General features: G+C 36.1%; 4 protein-coding genes across 8 annotated transcripts in view; 2 read left to right on the forward strand and 2 right to left on the reverse strand.

Annotated features, from left to right (window-relative positions):
• Nucleotides 1-2123, forward strand: part of LOC111453507 (AP-3 complex subunit sigma-like) — a 2938-nt gene extending 815 nt beyond the window's left edge. The window contains exons 2-7 of one of the 3 annotated variants that reach the window (XM_023094627.1): nt 122-164; nt 287-348; nt 615-711; nt 1163-1233; nt 1481-1572; nt 1664-2122. In XM_023094627.1, the coding sequence (XP_022950395.1) occupies nt 122-164; nt 287-348; nt 615-711; nt 1163-1233; nt 1481-1572; nt 1664-1727 (429 nt within the window). In that variant the 3' untranslated portion in view covers nt 1728-2122. Of the gene's footprint in view, nt 1-121; nt 165-286; nt 349-614; nt 712-1162; nt 1234-1480; nt 1573-1663 lie in introns of all 3 variants that reach the window. The other 2 variants (XM_023094626.1, XM_023094628.1) reach the window with 2 other exon arrangements.
• On the reverse strand, nt 1978-7713 carry LOC111453503 (pyridine nucleotide-disulfide oxidoreductase domain-containing protein 2-like). 2 transcript variants are annotated; one of them, XM_023094620.1, is made up of 16 exons: nt 7193-7446; nt 6932-7093; nt 6656-6835; nt 6515-6572; nt 6195-6245; nt 5456-5541; nt 5151-5238; nt 5009-5050; nt 4855-4929; nt 4704-4772; nt 3672-3790; nt 3262-3374; nt 3002-3081; nt 2700-2820; nt 2435-2501; nt 1978-2355 (listed from the first exon to the last, which is right to left on the reverse strand). In XM_023094620.1, the coding sequence occupies exons 1-16, from the start codon at nt 7444-7446 to the stop codon at nt 2226-2228; spliced, it is 1695 nt and encodes a 564-aa protein (XP_022950388.1). In that variant the 3' UTR covers nt 1978-2225. The 2 variants fall into 2 exon arrangements, with proteins under 2 accessions (XP_022950388.1, XP_022950389.1); XM_023094621.1 differs by lacking the exons at nt 1978-2355; nt 2435-2501; nt 2700-2820 and having other exon boundaries at nt 3134-3374; nt 7193-7713.
• Nucleotides 7714-7977: 264 nt separating this feature from the next.
• On the forward strand, nt 7978-9945 carry LOC111453510 (60S ribosomal protein L6, mitochondrial). The gene is made up of 2 exons (XM_023094631.1): nt 7978-8238; nt 9318-9945. The coding sequence occupies exon 2, from the start codon at nt 9334-9336 to the stop codon at nt 9640-9642; it is 309 nt and encodes a 102-aa protein (XP_022950399.1). The 5' UTR covers nt 7978-8238; nt 9318-9333; the 3' UTR covers nt 9643-9945.
• A 506-nt stretch (nt 9946-10451) lies between these two features.
• On the reverse strand, nt 10452-20185 carry LOC111453502 (nucleolar protein 6). 2 transcript variants are annotated; one of them, XM_023094619.1, is made up of 27 exons: nt 19880-20185; nt 19531-19692; nt 18839-19004; nt 18594-18716; nt 18344-18477; nt 18117-18267; nt 17765-17832; nt 17248-17346; nt 16587-16702; nt 16239-16413; nt 16042-16152; nt 15887-15965; nt 15626-15772; nt 15006-15119; nt 14487-14611; nt 14325-14407; nt 14129-14253; nt 13902-14022; nt 13690-13827; nt 12074-12170; nt 11865-11990; nt 11659-11751; nt 11451-11556; nt 11221-11363; nt 11052-11138; nt 10829-10962; nt 10452-10563 (listed from the first exon to the last, which is right to left on the reverse strand). In XM_023094619.1, the coding sequence occupies exons 1-26, from the start codon at nt 20033-20035 to the stop codon at nt 10834-10836; spliced, it is 3174 nt and encodes a 1057-aa protein (XP_022950387.1). In that variant the 5' UTR covers nt 20036-20185; the 3' UTR covers nt 10452-10563; nt 10829-10833. The 2 variants fall into 2 exon arrangements, with proteins under 2 accessions (XP_022950387.1, XP_022950386.1); XM_023094618.1 differs by lacking the exon at nt 10452-10563 and having other exon boundaries at nt 10579-10962.
• Nucleotides 20186-21188: the final 1003 nt, after the last annotated feature.

A 21188-nucleotide genomic window follows, 5' to 3' on the forward strand; every position in this document is an offset into this window, starting at 1 on the left:
TTTTTTTTTTTTTTTTTTTTTTTTTTTTTTTTTTTTTTTTTTTTTTTTTTTTTTTTTTTGTAATTTTTGAGGCACTTCTATTAAATGCTTGATCTGTCTGATGATGAATTCTTGAATTCAGCCCGTCGAGAAGCAGCAGGAGCTCATTCGCAGCGTCCATGGAGGTTGGCATTTCTGTATTTCAATTAGATTTTTGCAAATTACGAAAAACGATCCACTCTCGCCACTATTATTTATTTAACCTATATTTTGATTCTGATTTCTTTTGTTTTCTGGTTTGGTACAGTACTTTGCAGTCGAGCTGAGAACCTGAGCAATTTCGTCGAGGCTGAGTCCATCTTCGGTCCGGTAATTTTTCGTTGATCGCATGATTCCTTGTAACAATTTCCTTCCTAGTACCATATGTAGGATGTATTGCATTGATGATTCTTGGAGAAGCTAGATATTTGTCAAAAATTAATGTTGATTGGTCTTGTTCAACTGATAGCAGCGCAAAGAGTGGCCTGGGTGATCAGTGCCAGATGAATTTAGTTTTATGTGCCTTTGTTTGTACTGGAATTGCTTTAACTGTCTTCAAATGACCCGTTGGGATTGGCTTTTTCTTTCTGCTGCAGGACTCTCGTCTTGTATACAAACACTTCGCAACCCTTTATTTCGTGTTTGTCTTTAACAGTTCTGAGAATGAGCTTGCCATGCTTGACCTGATCCAAGGTACTTCCAATATTATATGTGATGGATTAGTGACCACTGGATCAACTTTGATATAAATATTATTTACATTCTTCCAAGGCATCAATGAGGACATACACCTTGGTCCCTCAAGCTTTAAATTGGATATTATCTTGTTATGTTTTGGCATTCTTTAGTATGTAAGTAACAGAAGTGGTGAGAAGGAATAAGTACAAAAAATGGTGAAGCGTTTGGGCTTAGAATTCTCTCACTGAAGAGGCCAGAGTAATTGCATAACTCGAAGAGAATTGAAGCAACTATAATATTAAATCATCGAAACTTATGATTAAGTGGTATGCGCCTTTAAAGTGGAATACACATGATTGAACCAATCAGTCATATTTGAATGCATTTGAATGTAGATCTTCAGAAGTTTGTTGTAATATACTTTAAGGTATGTAGTGCAGTGATATGATTAGCCCTATTTTGTCAGTTTTTGTAGAAACATTGGACAAGTGCTTCAAAAATGTATGTGAGCTCGACTTAGTGTTCCACTACACCAAGGTCCTCTTTCTCTCTCTCTCTCTCTCTCTAATGCAACACATAAATGTAGATGTGGGAACGCACGCAATGCCACATAGAATAGGAAACAAGTGGTGTCTGTTGTTTGTTTCTCAAGTTTGTTTTTTGAAATGGCCAAGTGCACTCAGTTCATGACATAACATTGTTTGGTTGGAAGTACTGCATGACAGTCAAGGCATTCTTCTGAACATTTAAATTGGAAATAATACGAATAAAACTTTTCATGCAGATGCATTCTATTTTGGATGAAATCATTTCTGGTGGTCAAGTGCTAGAGACTAGTTCTGCTGAAGTGGTGAAGGCTGTTGAAGAAATATCCAAGTGCTCTCTCTCTCTTGCATCCATAAAACTGTCGATTGCTTTATTTGCTCGAGTATTAATACATGTTGATGTCGTTGTATTGGCATTGCAGGTTAGAAACAGCCTCGAATTCTATCAACTTTGTCTCCAAAACAGTTTCTGGTTGGCGGGGTTGAGTTTGCTGTTTAAAGCGAGCGGGTTAAGCAATTCAGCATGCATTCCTTTGATGCCTTGCCTTCAAATTATTACTCGATCTGTTGTGTTGGCTATGACTGATTACTTGGATAGCCAAGTCAACAAGCTATCTTACTCATGGACGACACATTTGCCTCATTAATTCCCCCTAGAACATAGATTGATCAGAAAAATTTCAGATGCCTGCTGAGTATGCAACAGGGTTTGATCGAATCAAAAGATTCCTAGGAATAGAAAACCTAACCGCTTGGTTCGAGTCTCTGTTATTCTGTATTAATCAATCATATTGATTGAATGTTGAGTTTATAAAGGTGAATGCTTCGTTGAGGTTTCTATAGAGAGACCAAACGAAAGCAGCACACAACACGTTATTTTCTTCAACTCCATGGTATTTACATTGTGTAGCTTGACATGGTCTGATACTGATTACATTTCAAGACTTGTGTTGTGAGGGCTAAACCGTGACAAAATCCTAAAGACTATGGCTCACGCAGATCACCGAGAACGACACGTGCTGCATTGCGACCTGGTGCCCCCATGACACCACCTCCAGGATGCGACCCACTACCGCAGAGGTATAGGCCTTTAATTGGTGTCCTGTGATTTGACCTGCAGTACACGGAAACGGATATTTTCCTCAATATAGACTTGAAGCAAGACGAGAGAATTAATTTAAACTGAGAATTACCATCCTTTTACAGGCCGCATCAAGAACAGAGAATCTAGACCCATGGCTCCATGAAAAATATTTCCTCCTGTCATATAGATTACTCAAATTTCAGCAGATAAGCATGTTGAAACTGGAAAATGTGATTTGCAAGACTTCCGATTTCGATATTAATTTTTTGTTCAGATATACTTCCTAGTTTGAAGTTTTTCAGAAATAAACTCCACATTATCAAAGAAATCGAGAGAAGAAAAATGAACCATGAGGTTTCCATATTGGGATTTACCTGTCAGACCAATTTCCCTCTCAAGATCAGGTGGTGTCAGCATGTCATAACCAATGATTGATGAGCTGAAGCCAGGTGCATATTCATCAATCAACTTAAAACATCTTTGGGCATATAAATCCTACAAAGATAAGAATGCCATTCTTGTCAAAATGACAACAAATGAAAAAATAGCGAGGTCCAAAGATCAATATCAATTCAAAGGGTTGGGAAAATGAAACCAATCATGTATAAAAAAAGTAAGGTCCTTAACGGACAAATGAGTCACAGTGAGCGTTTGAACAAATGCATAAACAACTTACTCTGTATGTAATATCTTCCCAGCACCCATCTAGAGGTTTGTAGGGCGTATACTGCGTAAATAAACTGACTACGTGCTTACCTACAATAAAACTCTTGAAAATTTACAGCCAATGGGATAATTAGCAGCATACCGTAGCTTTACCGGTATCCTCCATTCTAAAATCGGAACGTTTCCTACTTTAGGAACGGTAACAAACAAGGATAGTTCTTAAGCTAAACAGGTAGAAGAGTGATTGGAGGAGCATATGAACCACAATACCAGGGGGAGATACAGTTTTGTCCAGAGAGGAAGGAATTGTCATCTCCATAATAGGTCGTCTAGATGGAAAGCCATTCCAGGCATCTTGGCAAGCTTTGCCAATATCTTCCATTCTAAAAGAGAGACCAAGAAAGAAAGGTGAGGATTGTAATGATAATCAAATGCATTACTTTCCAAAACAAGACATATTATAAGAGGATTCTCCTTCTCTTTCTTTTTCCTTTCTTTTTTCCCCGATTCATATTGATCTCAACCACTAACAACAGAATTGCTGTTAAATGCATTCAATGTCATAAAAGAATTAAAAGTATGCATAACGTGATGAGTTTCTCTAGCATGCAAAACAAATATTGAATATGATTCTGGTGCGGCTACTAATGACATGAAAATAATAGTATTGTCTCTCCTACCTTTCAGCACCAATATGAATAGTTGCTGTATGCTGAGGACCCACCTCCTCTTGACTATTCAAGTTGCAAGAATGGAACTGCGGCAATTTGTCAACAGCAACATTTATTTTTGTTGTTCCCTGTTCTAGCCAGCAAGTCCAAGCATGGGAACAAAGGTTAGAATAAAAAAGTAACTACAAAATACTTCTTTTTCTAATTGAACATTTGGAAAGACGTATAATTAGCTTTTTTTTCATTTTTATTACTTTTAAAGACGTTCCTTTATGGCAGTTTAAAAGCGAATGATAAAACTCAAACTCGAGGAAAAGAAAAGGTCATCTATCCTTGTTGCAAGGGTCATCATGCCTCTAACTCGTCGAGTCATCCCAACTAAAAGAATCCAAGAAAAGTGGACTTAAAAGGATCTTACAACTTTAAGAGCATTATAGATATTAAATAAATGCAAGAACAGTGGAAACATGAGCTCACGCCCTTGCCCTTTTTATTCAACAATCATCATCGGTGAATATTTTTCCAACCAGTTACCTAAGCAAATAAGACCAGCAGGGATACCTTACTGACAGCAAAAAGAGATCCACATACCCACATATCCACAACCACAGTGAAACTCATTTAACTTAAAAAATAAAAGGCTGAGGTTCCTTATTTTATGTAAATTTGATTTTAGTTGAGCAAATTGCAGTTTGGTGGAGGAAAAAATTTGCATTTGCTTCCTTTTCTAAAGAAAGGTTGAGATTGTAATGGCACAAGCCCAGCTCTAGCAGATATTGTCCTCTTTGAGCTTTTCCCTCAAGGTTTTTAAAATGCGTCTGCTAGAGAGAGATTTCCACATCATTATAAAGAATGTTTTGTTCTCCTCTCCAACCGATGTGGGATCTCACGAAGATTTTTTTGATAATAAAAGCCTGAGAGCAATGGTAAACTAATAAAAGGATCTCACAACTAAATATAAGGGAAATATGAAGTTCTGAGAAGTTGGACATTTATTCCATTTCAGAAAAATAGCAAGATAAATAATCAAGTACATCTTACTGAGGTATAGTCGGAACATTTGATAGCATGTAGAAAATCATCTGGAAGAAAAGTATGAGGCACCATTTCCTACGACAGAAACATTAAGACGAGAAACTGAGCAACACAAATCAACGTTAATGTGTTTTATCTCTAATGTAAAGCATTATACCATGAATGTTTTATAGGGGGTTGCATTTGATAGAACAACCGACGAATGCACTTGTGTCCCATCCACCAGCAACACCTTAATTAATAAGATATAGCAGATGTATAAGAATATAAGAAGATGCCTCTAGATGGACCAAGAAAATAAATAAACTAACCCCCTTTAATCTACCAGAGTCTTCTATCATCAATTCTGAAACCTGACCATCAAGATAAATATTGTATATGAGCAAAAGTAAATGGACTAGCTTCAAGACTACATCCAGTTGTTGTCAAGAGCTGAATATTGTAATAGAATACCTCTGCATTTGTTGCAATATGAACTCCAGCTTCTTTGGCAGCATTACTTATGGCCATGGATACCGAACCCATCCCACCTTCAACATGTCTGCAATTTATGTTAATATTCTTCAATGAATATTGTTAAAATGCTGCAAAGCACATCATGCAGTATACAATTAATTTCGAGGATAAAACCCCAACGTCACTTGTGACCTACATGTTTGCTTGCATAAATATCATTACATTGACCTAACCATATGTTACGATTCAAATTGCCAAATTAGCTGTCTGTACTGTAAATGTTTATAAGATGAGATACTCACGACCAAATATTACGGTCGCCATGAGTAGTTTCTCCCATTACATGATGTAGTAGGACATATCCGCTTCCAGAATCATTGATGCTTGTCTGCCAAAGATAAATTGAGAATCATCATTTGAAGTAGGAAAAGAAAAGTTGACTTGATGAATGAGCTTTAAAACCATTATAACTAGAATATTTAATCTCCAAAACTGAATTGGAATGAAAATTTTCGTTGATTAACAAAGACAATGTACCATTTATATTAGCAGTAATATAAACTAATATTTCCTATTATCATGTTCTGTATCAGGAGTTGATCATGATTCTGCATTGATAGAAGAAGGCTGATCTTCTAGTATGACTTATTGTATGACTTGTTGTACTTGTTCAGTAGTTAAATCTTCAGAAATAAAGGATACAATTGTACTTGTTCAACCTATAGAACAAATCCTGTTCAAGTAAGGTCGTCTCAATGATTACATCTATTTATGATGACGATATACATTCCTAGAGCCATTAGTATTCAATGACACAAAGATTTTCTACTATAGAGAGAAAGGGGGATGGAGTCAAGGTGTTTACGCTTTAGAAAGATTGTAGGGCATTGAGGCTTGACTAAGAATCTCGAAAGGGCTTTTGAAGCTTACTTTGCTATAGCGGACCGTTAGGTTAGCGGGGGATGATGTATAATAATCATGATGCTCAAATGAATTTAGTATGCAGCGGAACCAAATTTAAACCAAAGTATAAAGTCTCACCATTGTCCCAATGATGGCATCTCCTGCAAGTGTTGCCTTCAATACGTCCGACTGTGTGAACCAAAAATAAGGTTAGAATTGAAATGGTTATTAGCCACAAAACATCCATCCAGGCAGAGAATCAAATAAAAAGCAAGAGAAACTCAGACTGTTGAGGCTACCCTGGAGCTAACATTTTAATGGAGCAAGCATAAGCAAATCTCTGGCTTATTAAACATCTGAGGAACTTTTAAAACATTTGGCAGATCTTAGCATCTAAAATATGAACTCACAACCAAGATAAACTTCTCAAAATCCAAGTAAACGAAGTCCATTATTACCTCAAACCACTCATTTAAGACCTTAGAAGTTGGTGATACTAGAAGGTCGATCAACTCCCTATCAAAAATTAAATAGAGGCATCAGAGAGTAACTAATTAAATCAATGCCTAGCAAAGACTATCCTGGTTCAAATTACTTACACCATATCTTTTTGTCCTAATGATAGCGCATGCTGGAGACAACGACCCCAGAAAATAGAGTTCTGCACCTTCTCTCTCAACCGGTCATTAAATGATGAACCCTTATGTAATGCTTCAGGAGTTCGCGAATCCAAGATAAAATCCATGAACTTACAGTACTTATGAAGCTGTCTTTCATATCTATTCATCAGCCACGAACCAAGTTTACAACAAAATCTACGATAAACTAAATGATCAGGCTTAATGATAAGAAAGATATTATAAAGAGAGAATCACCTTGGGTACGCCTCTGCATCCCTTTTTGAAAACTTAGATATCTCCAAGTAATCATGTTCATCGTCCATTCCAAGTAGAAGATGACGACCATCGAGGCAGGGTGTAAAAGATGCAGCCATGGGTTTCAATAGCTTCAGCCCATGTCTCCTCAATTCCAGGTCCCTTCAATTTCAATCCCGAACGCCATCGAAATGAAATGAAAAATAGCCTCACAGGCAACAAATGGTGAATCGGATCAGAAAAGAGAAGAGCTACAACTACCTGATGATGGAGGGCCGAAGGAGGCTTAGGAGGTAACTACAGCGAGAGAATTTAAACCCTGGAATCAGCTCTTCGGTAACAGCAGCGCCGCCAATCACATGGCGCCTCTCAAGCACCGCAACAGAGAGGCCGCCACGGGCAAGATAAGCGGCGGCTATCAAACCGTTGTGGCCGGCGCCGACGATGAGCGCATCCCATTTCTTCTCCTTCAACACCGCGCGCGTTGCATTGCTGCTGAAGCTTCGATTCCACATAGCTCCGTCTCTATTCCTTGTAAACAACAGCTAAATTCGCTCATGTCTTAATGGATAAACGGAAAATTCAACTTCAATCCAACCATTTCAGATCGTCCGTGGGATTGTTACATGTACTGAAAGCGACTTGCAGGCAGTAATCTTTGTCACTTCGTCCGATCTTGCATGCGATCGGAAGCACTTCCATATATTACAACACAGAACAGGAAAATTCCCGATGTTGGCGCGCAATCGCTTTCGTATATCAAGCTGCTTTGTCCTTTCAATAACAATTTTAGTACAAACTCCATTTTTGTACTCCTCATAATGTGACCAATCTTGATTGCAACTTTAAATACTTTAAGCTATAAATTACCATTTTAATTCGTAATTTTGGTATATTTATTTTTTATTCTTTATTCTTTATTTTTAAAATTTTTAAATATATCATAAATCAACTAAATACCAAATCAAAAGTAAAAAAGAAAAAAAAAATTGAATTTCACTTGTAATTTATTTATTTATTATTATTATTACTTTGCAATCCCACCTTTCCTTCTTCCTTTTCTGAACCCTATTTCACGTTCAGCCGCCTTCAATATTTCAAGCCAGTGCAGCCCGTTCTGTCGCACCCCCGACGAATTCGCCGCCGCTAATTCTCCAGATCCCGAAGATTTTTTTGAACCTTCAATCTCTTGCAATCCCAGTCATCTCAGCTTCTCCCAATCAATCGTAGTCTCAAGCCTCAATACGGCCTCCTCTGTTCCGCCTTCTCTCCCTCCCCTTAATCTCACTCACTCCGCCTACTTCAAGGTTTGTCTTTTTTAGGTTTTGCACAGTTACGATTGCTACAATCTCGATTATATTTATATACATTGGTCAATCTTCTAATATGCTGTTCGAATGTCTGATATCAATGAGTAATTAGTTTGAGTGACGACGTTTTTCCAGCCCAAGCATGTAATAACCGTGATTCGATAGTTACTGTCACATTTTTGTTTAGTACTGATGTATACACGTGAGATAATCTAGTGAGTTCCTTTTTTTCTCGACATTCTGGGTCTTCTATTTGCAAAGCCTCTCCATGAAGATGATTATCAGTTGTAGACTTTAGTTGTAGAATCCTCAAATTGCTTGAGATACGAATCGTAACTCAGCATGAACTTTTGTATGGATGGCTCTCCTATTGAAGCAACATCTTTACTTCCTCTGAATGTGATCTGATTCTAGTAACCACCACAAGATTTACTGACAGAGTTCAAAATTATTTATTTGCTTACTTATGCTGGGGATCGAGTCAATAGGGTGTGATGTGGATGAGGAGTGGCTGAGGAGATGCTGGATTATCTTTTATCTACTACTTAATCTCTTTAAACTTTCGTGTGATTAAATTTATCTCAACCTAAGAATTCAATTTTCAAGTCTGGTGGAGATTTGATGAATTTTGGAGCAGAAAATCTTAAACCGAATCCCATTCATCTTAGGTTATCACACGAACAATTTGAGGGTGTTGATGGGCTTACAGTGAATAGGTTGGGTGGGTTGCGTGGTTCCAGGTTGTGGAATCTCTATAATCAAGTTGACACAATTTTAGAGTAGAAGTTTTTGAATTCAATTCCACTCGAATGCTGACTATCGTACCTGGTTTTGAACCAATGATCCTGTGGGAGTTCAAGTTATTGCAAGTATTTTCTGCCCGTTCTTATTGGCTTGCCAAATTATAAATTTGGTGATGTATTCTCCAGAGATCCTTTCCAGTTACAGTTTTAAGGCATGATTTTGCTTCTTGTCTAACGTTAACCATTTATATTTCTTCTGTTTCCAACAAATATGGAATATATGATCTCTCAAATATCAGTAGACTAAGTAGTTTGCTAATTCCATCTTAATAGGTGAGCAGGAACTATAATGGAGGCCAAGTTTTTTCGGTTCCTGAAGATTGTGGGAGTTGGTTACAAAGCCAGAGCAGAAGCAGCAGGACGTCTCTTGTATCTTAAACTGGGATACAGCCACGAAGTTGAACTAACCGTTCCACCAGCTGTTCGTGTCTTTTGCTTCAAAAACAATGTGGTTTGCTGCACGGGTATTGACAAACAAAGGGTGCACCAATTTGCTGCTGCAGTTCGTAGCTGTAAGCCGCCAGAAGTATACAAAGGCAAGGGCATAATGTATATCGACGAGGTCATAAAAAAGAAACAAGGAAAGAAGTCTAAATAGATGCCGGGAACGAAAAAATGCCTCGCATCCATCTTTATTCAGACACAGAGTGCCTCAGTTAAGAATAATTGGGTTTATTGTATGCATACCTTTAGAGCATTCCATAGATTAAGCCATGTGACTGAAATTTGGTTGCTACAATGCCTATTCTTGAAATGTTATCCCATTGATCCAATATGTTGGAGTTGGCAAATCATGCAGGAAAGAAGCATATTAGAGTTGAGGGTTAACTCTTGCCTGTGTTTTGAGTTGTAATGATCATTTTCCATGTTCAATATCTACCCATATTTTCTTGTTAACAAACTTCCGCCAATTCCCGTGATTATTCAACATGCTTTCTTCCTATTTAGAGATTGAAGGATTGACTGAATGAAAGGACAACTACAAATTTGTACCGGAAAATGCATGCATTAGGAAATGAAGGCTGCCTGAAACGTTTTACTGTCTATTTGAGATGAATTCTTAGAACAATATGCTTCCAAGTTCAAATTTCATTTTCAAACAAGTAAAGCACTCTTCCAAAAAGATGAGTGTTTACCATTAATTAACGACAAAAATCCAATTAGTTTCCATAAGGTGATGTAGAATTGCAAAGATATAAGTAGTCTAACACAGATTTAGGAGGAAATGATACAAAATAAGGTGTCTTAATTCAGACATGATTTGCCTTCAGACATTCAATCAACCAAATTATTCGAATCTTATTTTCTTAGTAGTGATTCCTAATCATTTGATATTAAAATTTTCCCTGTGACAGTGATAGCTGATAGCTAAAATAAGGATGGAAAGAACTTAATTGGTCTTCAGTCTAAAAAACTTGAAAGACTTAACAAAATTATGAGAGAAATGGTAAGTCCACTTTCAAATACATCATATAAACTCGATCAACCCCAATTCTTTTCGCACACTATGCTAAAATAATTCTTCAACTATAAATTAAAAACATACATCCAAAATTTCCTTGATATTAATACATCAATAATCAAATATACATTTGAATAAATTTTCAGTTCTTCTACCATAGACATAACCCCACCGAATTACATTAACCCACAAATTTCCAGCCGAAAAATGGGGTAAACATAATCGGATAAATAATAAGAGCTGGGTAGGTAATCTGGCAACACTTGCCTCCATCCATAACAACAATGAAGTCAAAAACCCCAGAACAATAATTCCATGGCATTAAGCTTAAGTCGTGAGTCTTGGGGCCTTGAGTAGGTAGACACTCCTCATTAGACCTTTACCAGTTTCACCAACAGATTTTAGCACTTCAGCTGGTTCTTTTTCCTCCTCAACAGATTCATCACGTCCACGCTTCTGATGAGGTAAGAAGATTCGGTTCGGTCAAATAAGTAAAATGTGATGATATAATTTGCTCTCTTCAAATGACAAGTAAACTATTGTACCTTTGAACTTTGTTGCCCCCAAGTTAGTCCAATTGCATCGCCTCCCAAAGAGTCATACCATAAGTTGAAAGTGTTGGAGAATTCTTTCTACATTTTCATAGAGATGGAGGAGGGTAAGCAACAAAATCGACGTTAATAATGCAATTTCAAAGCAAATCAAGTTACTTGCCTGCAGATCCGCAATATAACACCTTAATGGATCAAAATTTACCAAAAGCTTGTCCTTAATGTTCTCAGAACTTGCTTTCAAGTTTCTAGGCAACAAAAATGGAGAGAAGATCTTGCTAGGATTCCCTTTGGCGACATGAATTCCTACCAACATATGCTTATGATTAAACTTCAGATATCAAAAGCATCGACAGGAGGCAATCGACAAAAAGGACAACTTAAGAAGAATACCTCGGTTCAGTTCAGATGGGAAGAGAAGGCGTTGTGGGTACGGTAATTTATCTCTATGGAGAAGAATAACAGCGTCGTAGTTGCTCAATGGTGTTCGGAAAAGGCACTGTAGACCAAAGAAACATTACATCGTTAGGTTTCTACACAACAGCAGCATCCAAAGACGCAAACAAAACAATCAAATAATGGTTTTAGCATACACACTCACCTCCCACTGAAAAGAGTCGACCTGATGCTGTAAAATTAGTCTACTCAACAAATCTGCGCTGCTTCTAGCATAAGCAACCAACCGTTTCAACTCCTTTTAACATGGGCGCATAAAGTCAGTAACAGACGAATTATAAAGCTGGAGAAATGTTGTTATACTAGTGCAATAAAGCTCAATATTTAAGGTCTTGGTTGGCAATAGTATACCGATGATTTTGGTGAGAACCGGGTCCAAGCCTCGGATGCCTTGTCATAAGCTGTTGCTAAGAACATGGCAGGACTTGCACTTTGCGGATTTTCTTGCAAATCTTTTCGTGTCATGTTAAATTTATCCTATAAAAATCCAGTGAGAATAAATAGCAATTAAAGGTTACCCATAACTATAATAGGAACTGTTTCCTAACCTAAGAACTTACAGCTATTTCTTTCTCCTCGTTCACACCCAAATCATTGTTTATGTCAATAATCAATGGAGAAAAAGTCCAGTCATATTCCGACAGTAATCTTAGGAACCTGTAAAGAAGTCACGGTGCAGAAACAGATTAAGTGAGCTGCGAACAAACCAAGCTATATAGGATGTCAAATGAAAAAAAGAATCGAGAATTTAATGATAAAAATTCAATTATCATGGTACACTTATGAATGTCACTTTAAATTTTGACACTTTGTAGCATAATATTATAGCGAGTACATATGAGCAAAATTCTACGGGATGGGATTAGGGCAGTATCCTATGGCATGCTTGTTTTTCATAAATAACCAAATTTTCATTGAAAAAAATGAAGAATACAAGGAGATACAAAAACCAGACACACAAAAAAGGAGACAAACTAAAAAAATGAGCTCGTAACAAATAAAATAAGACCGAGAAGACAATCACAAAAAGTCTTCTTGATCAAGAAACATACTTGTTTTTTCCCCTATTTTGAGGGTGCGTAATCCTATGAGGAAGTTCGGGATATCCTTAGAATTAATCTCTTTGTGGGCTTATGATTCTAAGGATTTTGTAATTATCTGCTAAGTCATTCCATTAGGGAGGGAACTAAATGTTTTTCAGAGAACCAATTGTTGGGTGAGAGCCCCTCTTGTTAACTTTTCTCTCATCTCTATAATCCTTCTTCCAAGAAAGTTGAGTAAACTGTTTGTCGCTACTTATTGTTTGAGGGTTCTAGTTCGTATAACTGTTGCATCAAGAGGCTTTAGTCTTGTCCAATAGGCCAGCTCACAGCAGGTCCTCACTGCTCCCTTCTATAAGGGTTGCAATTTTACCGGAGACAAGAAGTGTTGTTCTTGGACCCAAGTATTCGGCAACATCTTCTTGTAAATCTTCCCGTCTGATTGCCTCTTTCTTTTCAAAATTTCAATAAAATCAGCTTTTGCTTTCACAATTTGGAAGGTTAAAATTTTCAAATATATATTCCCACACATATGTACGCATAATTCATCCAAGAGGTCCTCGTCTATGGCTTTGAGGCCTCAGCAGAGCGTTGTTCTTAGTAAACGCCTGTAAGAGGATCTAGACCATATGTCGTGGAGATGTCAACTCGTCACAGTTATCTAGAGTTCATTCTTCAATAACTTCTAAGTCCGGTTGACCCAAAGTAGGAATTGTTACTCTGATGCTAGAGGTGGTGCTCTCACATTCTCATTCACAAGATAAAGGAAGGACTGTTTGGCAAGCTACTTTTCTTGTTATTGAGTGAAAGTATTTGGCTAGAGAGAGACGAGAGCCTTTTAAGGGCGTAGTGGGGTTTTAGGAAGGGTGTGCGACTTGGCTCATTCTAATATAATGCCTCCCTTTTGATTTCTACGTCTAAGTTCTTTTCTGCAATTGTCCATAATTTTTTTACTTATAACTGGAGCATCTTTTTGTAATTGATATTTTGTTCTGTTTTTTCTGGTCACTTTCATTTCGGCCTTTTGTTATTTTATTTAACTCATCAGTTTCACCTTCCTTCAACGAGAATTACAGAAAGAGAAAGGCTCCCAACAAAAACGATACTATGCAAAGATAAATTAGACATATACACACCTTAAAAAACCTGTGATTCGAGAAAGTGGTGCATGAAAGGGTAGAGGCTTCAGGAAAATTGATGCTACCAACAGTTCAACTGCTTCATCTACCAAGCATGCTGAAAAGAAATGTGAGGCTATCCATCTTTTTGCCAACCTTAAAGTGCCAAAAACAAAGTAGTGAGGAGTGTATTACAGAAATCTATCAAATACACAATAACCAGTACATACCTAACAACCGGTCCATATATTGAGTGACGAGCCTGTAATCCACTAATCATGCTTGAATGCTGACTTTCAATAAAAAGTTGCTTATCTGTTGAGGAGATCCGATTTGATAATTCATTTCCAACTGCAAAGATAGGTTGGGATGTTAACATTCAAATGGTTATCAGGAAACCCTCAGTACCACCAGAACCATGACTGCATAAAAGTATGTCAGAGACATGAGGCCTTACATTCCTTATTCACCAAGCTCAGACCTTTTTCATGCCAAATTTTTAGGTGGAAGGCATAACCAGAGACAAGTACATTAACAGAATCTTCAGAAGCAATACACGTCATCCCCCGAATATTCTGCAGACTGCAATATTGAAACCATCAGATTGACTTCTGAGGTTAATGTTGTCATGACAAAATCAACTTTTTGCTCACCTCTCTCCAATTTTAAGAAGGAAGGCTGTTTTGGTTTTTTCAATTGCTACCTCATCAGTTGGCCAGTTCCCAGAGCCTTCCAGCTGAAAATGAGGGGGAAATTTGGTCAAAAGTTACTTCAAAATTCAAATAAGTAAACATGGAATTCAGGTTACTTCATGCCTGAATCATGACTTCCAGTGGCTGAATGCAGGAGGGAGCAAGCTTTTGCTGTATTCGCAGATCACTTGTCTTTTCGTCTGCTAGTGGGTGAGGTTCAGGAGGATAAACAGATGTATACCTGAAAGCTGTAAATATGGATAAGCATACAGTCTAACATTCCGAACCCCAAGCCTAGAGAAAACTTTACTCCTGGACTTCTGGTTGATAACTAAAAATAAAATTCCTTATTAAAAAATATAACTACACAACTAACTTAAAACCATTAGTGCATTCTCTTATTCTGTTCTCGCATGTCCTAAGTAATCCCACTTATTATGATGTGAAATTCTGCTGACTTAATGGCCAAGATAATGGCGTGATTAAAGATGTGATGAAAGAATATACATGCAAGCATACATTGATGTAAAGGAGAGAGGTAAATGGTCCAAGTTCCTGCAATCTAAATCTGGATATTGCATTTATAATGATCAGGAATTTTCAAGACTCTACACGGGAATTGTGTCCTCTGAAGTCTAATACCTGAGTCTAAAGGCTGTACGGCAGACACCTTCAAAGGAATGTCTTCGATGGAACGTAATCGCTTTGATAAAACTTCAAAAGCCGCAAGCAAACTTCCAGAAAATGTTATTGGATCTGAAATAAATAAGAAACTTTTTATTTACAGAAAATATCATCTTAGCATTTTTTTTTTTTTTTCCATACAGCAGAAGGTTAAACATTGTCCTTTTGTACGGACTAAAATAAATCAGATTAATTTATGGAACAAAAAAGGTAAATGACAAGTCATATGCCACTTTGAACTTAAAATAGCTGTATAGTTTGATGTAATACCGATAGTTGGAGTGGGGCCGAGAGGCTGAAAGAATCTTGTAAACACAGTTGCATAACAAAGAAGTGCATTTAACAAAATTATGAAACAATGATAGAAATAATTATACTTGATATGAAAAGAATTTACGATTGAAGGAAAATGATGTATAAATTATGGAAATGTTAAATACATAAATAGCATTCGGTGAAGAAAGAGATTAACCTCAATCATTTGATGCAAGAGCTACAGATACATTGCCATAGCTATCTTTTCATATATCAATATAAAGTTTGTTCTTGTTTTTTAAAAGATACAGGTCATAGAATACCTCCAGAACCATGGAGCAGGGAGAAATCAATCTGATCCACAGCATGCATAATGCGGTCTTTTGACATCGGTGAAAGGTGCCGAACAAAAATATATTCCACAATTCTCTTCAAAATGAGATGTCTCGTCCATTGATCAGTTTCCCAAACTAAGAAATTTAGAAATCAACAAGTTAACATTTTGTAAGTGGGCTCAGATGCAAGCCCAAAATATTCTATCAATCAACTCAGATAATCCACCAGAAGCAAAACTATTATATAACCTGTGCTTTCTGCAATTCTGCCATCTTTAAATCTCCTTAGCTCAGCCTTTTCACCCCAAAATCTCCGAAACTTTAGGGCCTGTCATGGAATAAAAGTTTGATGAGTAAATATATTTTTAAGAGGGGGAAAAATGTTCTAACTCGCACTTATTTACATCTTCTTTGTTATCAGCATTAGGACCAATATCGACCACACGAAAAGCTTTTTCCACAGAGCTAATTGAAATTCCAACAAGCAATGGCTGCGTATCAAATACTGATAATCCCTGACATCACAAGGACAATTAGAATACTTGATTAGCAAAAAATATATATACACATAAAACACTAAATATATATAAATGGCCCATACATTTTCAATAGTGCATCCTGGTTCCGTGTTCCTCCAGGAAACACGAATGAATTTTGCTCTATCAGTCAGGCCTTGACTTAAGATCCCATGTACTTTCTGCTCATATAGTCTCCAACACTCATCATCCATACAAAAGCCTGATGCATATAACTCGACTTGTCCCCTCAAATTCAATCTATAAAAATAAACACATAACATTATGTAGTGAAAAATGGAATCTTACTTTGACGTAAATGGTCAAGATTAAATAGGAGCAACGAAAATCAATAACAAAACCCATCCACAACGTACAAGAATGCAGAAAAAGATTAAGAAAAATGTAGAAGATTTGAGATTTCTGGTCTATACCTAATGCAATGGTCATATTTAACAGCAAAGTCAATTTTGGTCATAAAAACCTCTTCAAATCCACCGTTGCTGCATTTCTCCAAGCATGCAAGTGCCAAAGCAGCCTCATCTTGAAGCTGAAAATTGAGGCATATCAGCTGAGAGCGTGGTACGAAAAAGAACACATATAGGAAAAAAGAAATCCTGTTTTTGAAAGCAATAAATAGTAAATACAAATGAAATGACTTTAGAATGGTGTCCAACTCATGCTTGTCATGCAGAATTTAGAGGATAAATCAGGTGCATTTCTTCTTCCAGTACAACTTTAGTCTAAATTGCAGGAAAGCCCTTCTAAGTTCTAACTTAAGCTGGATTTTTCATAATTCAACGGGGAAAACTATGAAACAACTTGTTTCCAGACACAGATTCAGAAAATGTGAAGCATCTTTTTCAAGAAGAGCAATTGGGATGAGGTGGTGGTGTTCTCTATTAAATTCCTTTTGTAATTATACCACTGCTTCTAATGAACTCAAACTGGACTTCTTTCTGAGCTTCCTATGGATTGGATTCTCCTAACTTCCTCTAATATTTTTCACCATATCAGTGAAACAGGATGGCTATATTTCAAAATTAATACACACTGTCATAATTGATTGAACACAAAACTTCGACACTACCGTACCTCAGCGAAACCTGACTGTGATATTCGAAATGCAATGTTAAAGTTGGAAGACGGATTGCAGATGACCACAGGAAATAAATCTTTATATTGCTTCTTTTCCTGCAACCAAAACCCATTCCGAATCCCTTGAGTACGAGTGAATTGAATCGAACATCAACATGGAGCTTCCAAGGAAAAAAATAAAAAACCACTAATTGCATGAGGAATCTCATTGTTATCAATACATCAGCAAGGACAGTAAATAATTATCTCATTATCTGATAGAATAAAAACACGGATACTTCAATAAATAATCATTAAAATAGACCCAAAATATTATTATTGTTATTGTTGCTGCTGCTGCTGTGGTTATTATTATTAGATGCTAATCAGGAAGACAAATTCACAGCATAAACTAACCCAAAATATCAAAAGACCTTGGGAACTCAATTAAAGAAAAGGAAAAGTTCCCAGCCCATAAAGAAAAATACTCGGGCAAATAAATACATTTTAAAAGAATTAATCAACAGTACTTAACCTCCTTTGAAATAGCGCTCAGAGGTCCAAGCTTAAAATAGATCCCGTGATTCCATAAATTCGAAGAGGCTGCAAAAACAGGAGAAAATGTTCCAAATAATTGAATGTCCCATTCTTAAACAGCAGAAATATTACAACTTTCATATGACTTAAGGAGAACTACTAATTCCAATTTTATATTTTCGAGGCAATTGAACCATAATATGATTTTAAACCAGAATTTACCAAAGCCTGTAGGCACTGAAGTCCCATACTCTATTGCCAAATACATTTATTACTTGTATCATGCACATCGCTGAATGAAATTTTGACTAACGAGAGAAAAGATAAAGAGAACCAAAAGGAAAACATACCTATAAATTTCACTGCAACACGGAACATCTGAATTGTCGTCATTGAATGATTTATTTTATTTTGAGTAATGAGGTATGATAATATTACAGCTATTAAAAATCCGTTCAAGCAATCATGCACATATATTGAAGCTCTCTGCCGAGCCCAAACCTATGACATAAACCAGATGTTAAAATAACAAATATCTAAAATATCAGGTCAATATGAGAAAATCTCATTTGCATACCTTTAGTAGAATTAAAGTTTCTAACAAACTTTTTGATTCAAGAAAAGGCTTCTTAACCATTTCTGAGGTATCCTCGAAGTACATATCTTCCAAAATGCTAGTGTTATACTTAGGTGTAGCTGCAAGTAAGCTCCCTTGAACAAATAATTAAAAAGAAATGAGAACCGTTGGTTGAAACAGCGACTTAGCTAAAAGATGGTCAGAGTTCGGTAACCATAATATACTAAAAATGAACTATAATGAGACTCACCTTGGTTCAAGGCATGGATGTTGTTTCGTTTGAGATTCAATTTTGAAATGCTAAAAAAGGATGCTGCTATTGTTGGAATTATTCTGACAAAGAATCCAGGAGCTTCCTTCAGCTCTTCCAAAGCTACAAATCAAAAATTTGTTTTTCAAAGTTAAGATTTTGTATGAAATCGAGGCCAACTTGTGCAATCCCTAACATTTATTTTCACAGATAAACTGAGTACTTTAAATTCCCACTTATCCAACCTGGATGGACAATTAAGACAGGTTTTCGAGCCTCATTCTGAAGTGTGGACCATTCAACCTTTGAAAACATTGAAGATGAGTTCAAATACTTTTTGATTGTGCAGAGGTAAAGGAACCTTTTAGCATGGTACCGGTAATTGAGGTAGTCTTTCTCGTGGAAACACTCCTGCCATAAAGAAGAATTTGGCCTAAGAAATATCCAAGAAAACTACCACATCGAAACATATCATTTTTCCTGATATACGGGCAAGTGTGTCGAATATATAATTACAGATACTATTTCTAACATTTGTTCCTTCAAAATAATTATAAGTCCTCAGACCTTTCTCAAGTCAGTTGGCTAAAGCTAGGAATACTATCAGACTCTTGAACATTTGATGGTTATAAAAATAGTGTGAGCAATACACCAGCCCCAAGGTTACTCCTCAAATCAATGAATTAGCAGTATGGTTATAAAAACAGTGCGGGCAATATACAAGGTCACTTTATCTAATTACAAAGAAATTAGCAATATGTTCAACTCGGCAATTATACCTAACCTTAAGGTCACTCCTTCGATAGATTCAGACTAATACTATACCAAAACCTAGAAATACCTAACTACGTTAAACAACTAAGGACTGAGGGGATAATTAAAAACAGCGAATTGCAGAGGTAAAACGACCATACGCTGGACAGTAGTCATGGAATACCTTTGGCAAGCCAACTAAAAGATCAACATTTACATCAGGTTTTGCAATGCCTTGAAAGGCATAACTACCACCGATTTTAATTGATTTTGGCTTCCTAAATTTGAATTCCACTTTGTCTGCGCCAATATCCCTGATAAAACCCGGAGCTGCGGCCGCAGTAACCTGCAAAGTTTTTAGCCTTAGAACGTTGAACGCCGAATTCAATCCAGAAGCTACAAATGCAAGGAAAATAAATGCGAGACTCCAGTTCGATTAAACATGACAAGCAGAACACAAGCAGTTTATCAAACGAAGAACACAGTGGCCATTCATTGTTTGACGTTTTGTGAGGAATGGATAGAAAAACAACCTTCAAGTCATCTGGAATGAGTTTAATTGCCTTTTTTATAGTTGACACTGTGTCCTCAACGAGCTTAACAAGATCAGGGGAGTAGTCAAGCTGAAATTCCTTCAAGAGTTCTCCGACCTTCATCTCCATTGGGTCCAAAAGCGTATTGGAATCCATTCTTTCGCTTTTCTTCTTCGGACCACTGTTTCTGGAGAAGAGCGTATTTCTTCGGCTTTACTGAGAAACCACTGTTTTCTGGAAAATAGCGTATTAGGTATTAGGGTTTTTCAGGGTTTAACGGAAGAAGAAGAAGAAGAAGAAGAAGAAGGCGGGAACGTTAAACCACAATGAAGAGAAGGAAGAACTTATGGAGTTTATGGGCCGCGTTTGTGACATGAAGAATCTAGGCCCATTAGGCTTTAATAAACCTTTTTTTCATTTGGGCTAAAATATTATTTTAGTCCATTTATTTTCCAAATCAATTGTGTTTTTATTGAATCTTAAATATAGTCAAATACTTTTTTTTATTTCTTCAACCAAAAAATAATATATTAATATATTATCCATAAATTTATAAAATATATTCATACAGTATTTTTCTTGCCTGAACTTCAATTTTTTAAAGTAAATTTGTGTAGTTACTCTAATTTAAGTCCAATAATTGGAGAAAATAGCGTTTATCATTAATTCCGTACCAAAAAAAAATATATTATATCTACTTTCAATATTCCCAATAAAATTTAGTCACTAATTCTCTATTAGTGTTTATAATTTTTATCCCTTAACGATTATTCATTAAAAAATTACTAATACAAATTGGTATGTTGCATGTAATAAATAATAAACGTATGGGTATGAATTAATAAACATTCGGAAGAAATTAAACTAGTGGATTTTTTTACAAAAATAATTTATAAAATTTGAAAGATTTGTTTTAGCTCTAAACCTTAAATATTACCTAGTCTAACTTAATTACGTGTCACGCTTTACTTTTGTTTAAATCAGTGAACATTTAAAATGTTCATTTATTTATTTATTTTGTTCAAATCGGTTGCCATTTAAATTTAACTTAAAAGAAAATGCAATTTGATATAATAAATCAAGGGTTTGATTTTTGCTGTCTCAGACTAACAAATTTTTAAATTGGTTGATGAAATTTGATTTACAAACTTTCATTTTTATGAAATTGTACTTCAAACTTAAATACGTGTCAAACCATAAACTTTCGTCGGATTTTTTTTTTTTTTTTTTTTTTTTTTTTTTTTTTTTTTTTTTTTTTTTTTTTTTTTTTTTTTTTTTTTTTTTTTTTTTTTTTTTTTTTTTTTTTTTT

This window comes from Cucurbita moschata, unplaced genomic scaffold (assembly GCF_002738365.1).
Source record: "Cucurbita moschata cultivar Rifu unplaced genomic scaffold, Cmos_1.0 Cmo_Scf00015, whole genome shotgun sequence".
NCBI classification, from domain to species: Eukaryota; Viridiplantae; Streptophyta; class Magnoliopsida; order Cucurbitales; family Cucurbitaceae; genus Cucurbita; species Cucurbita moschata.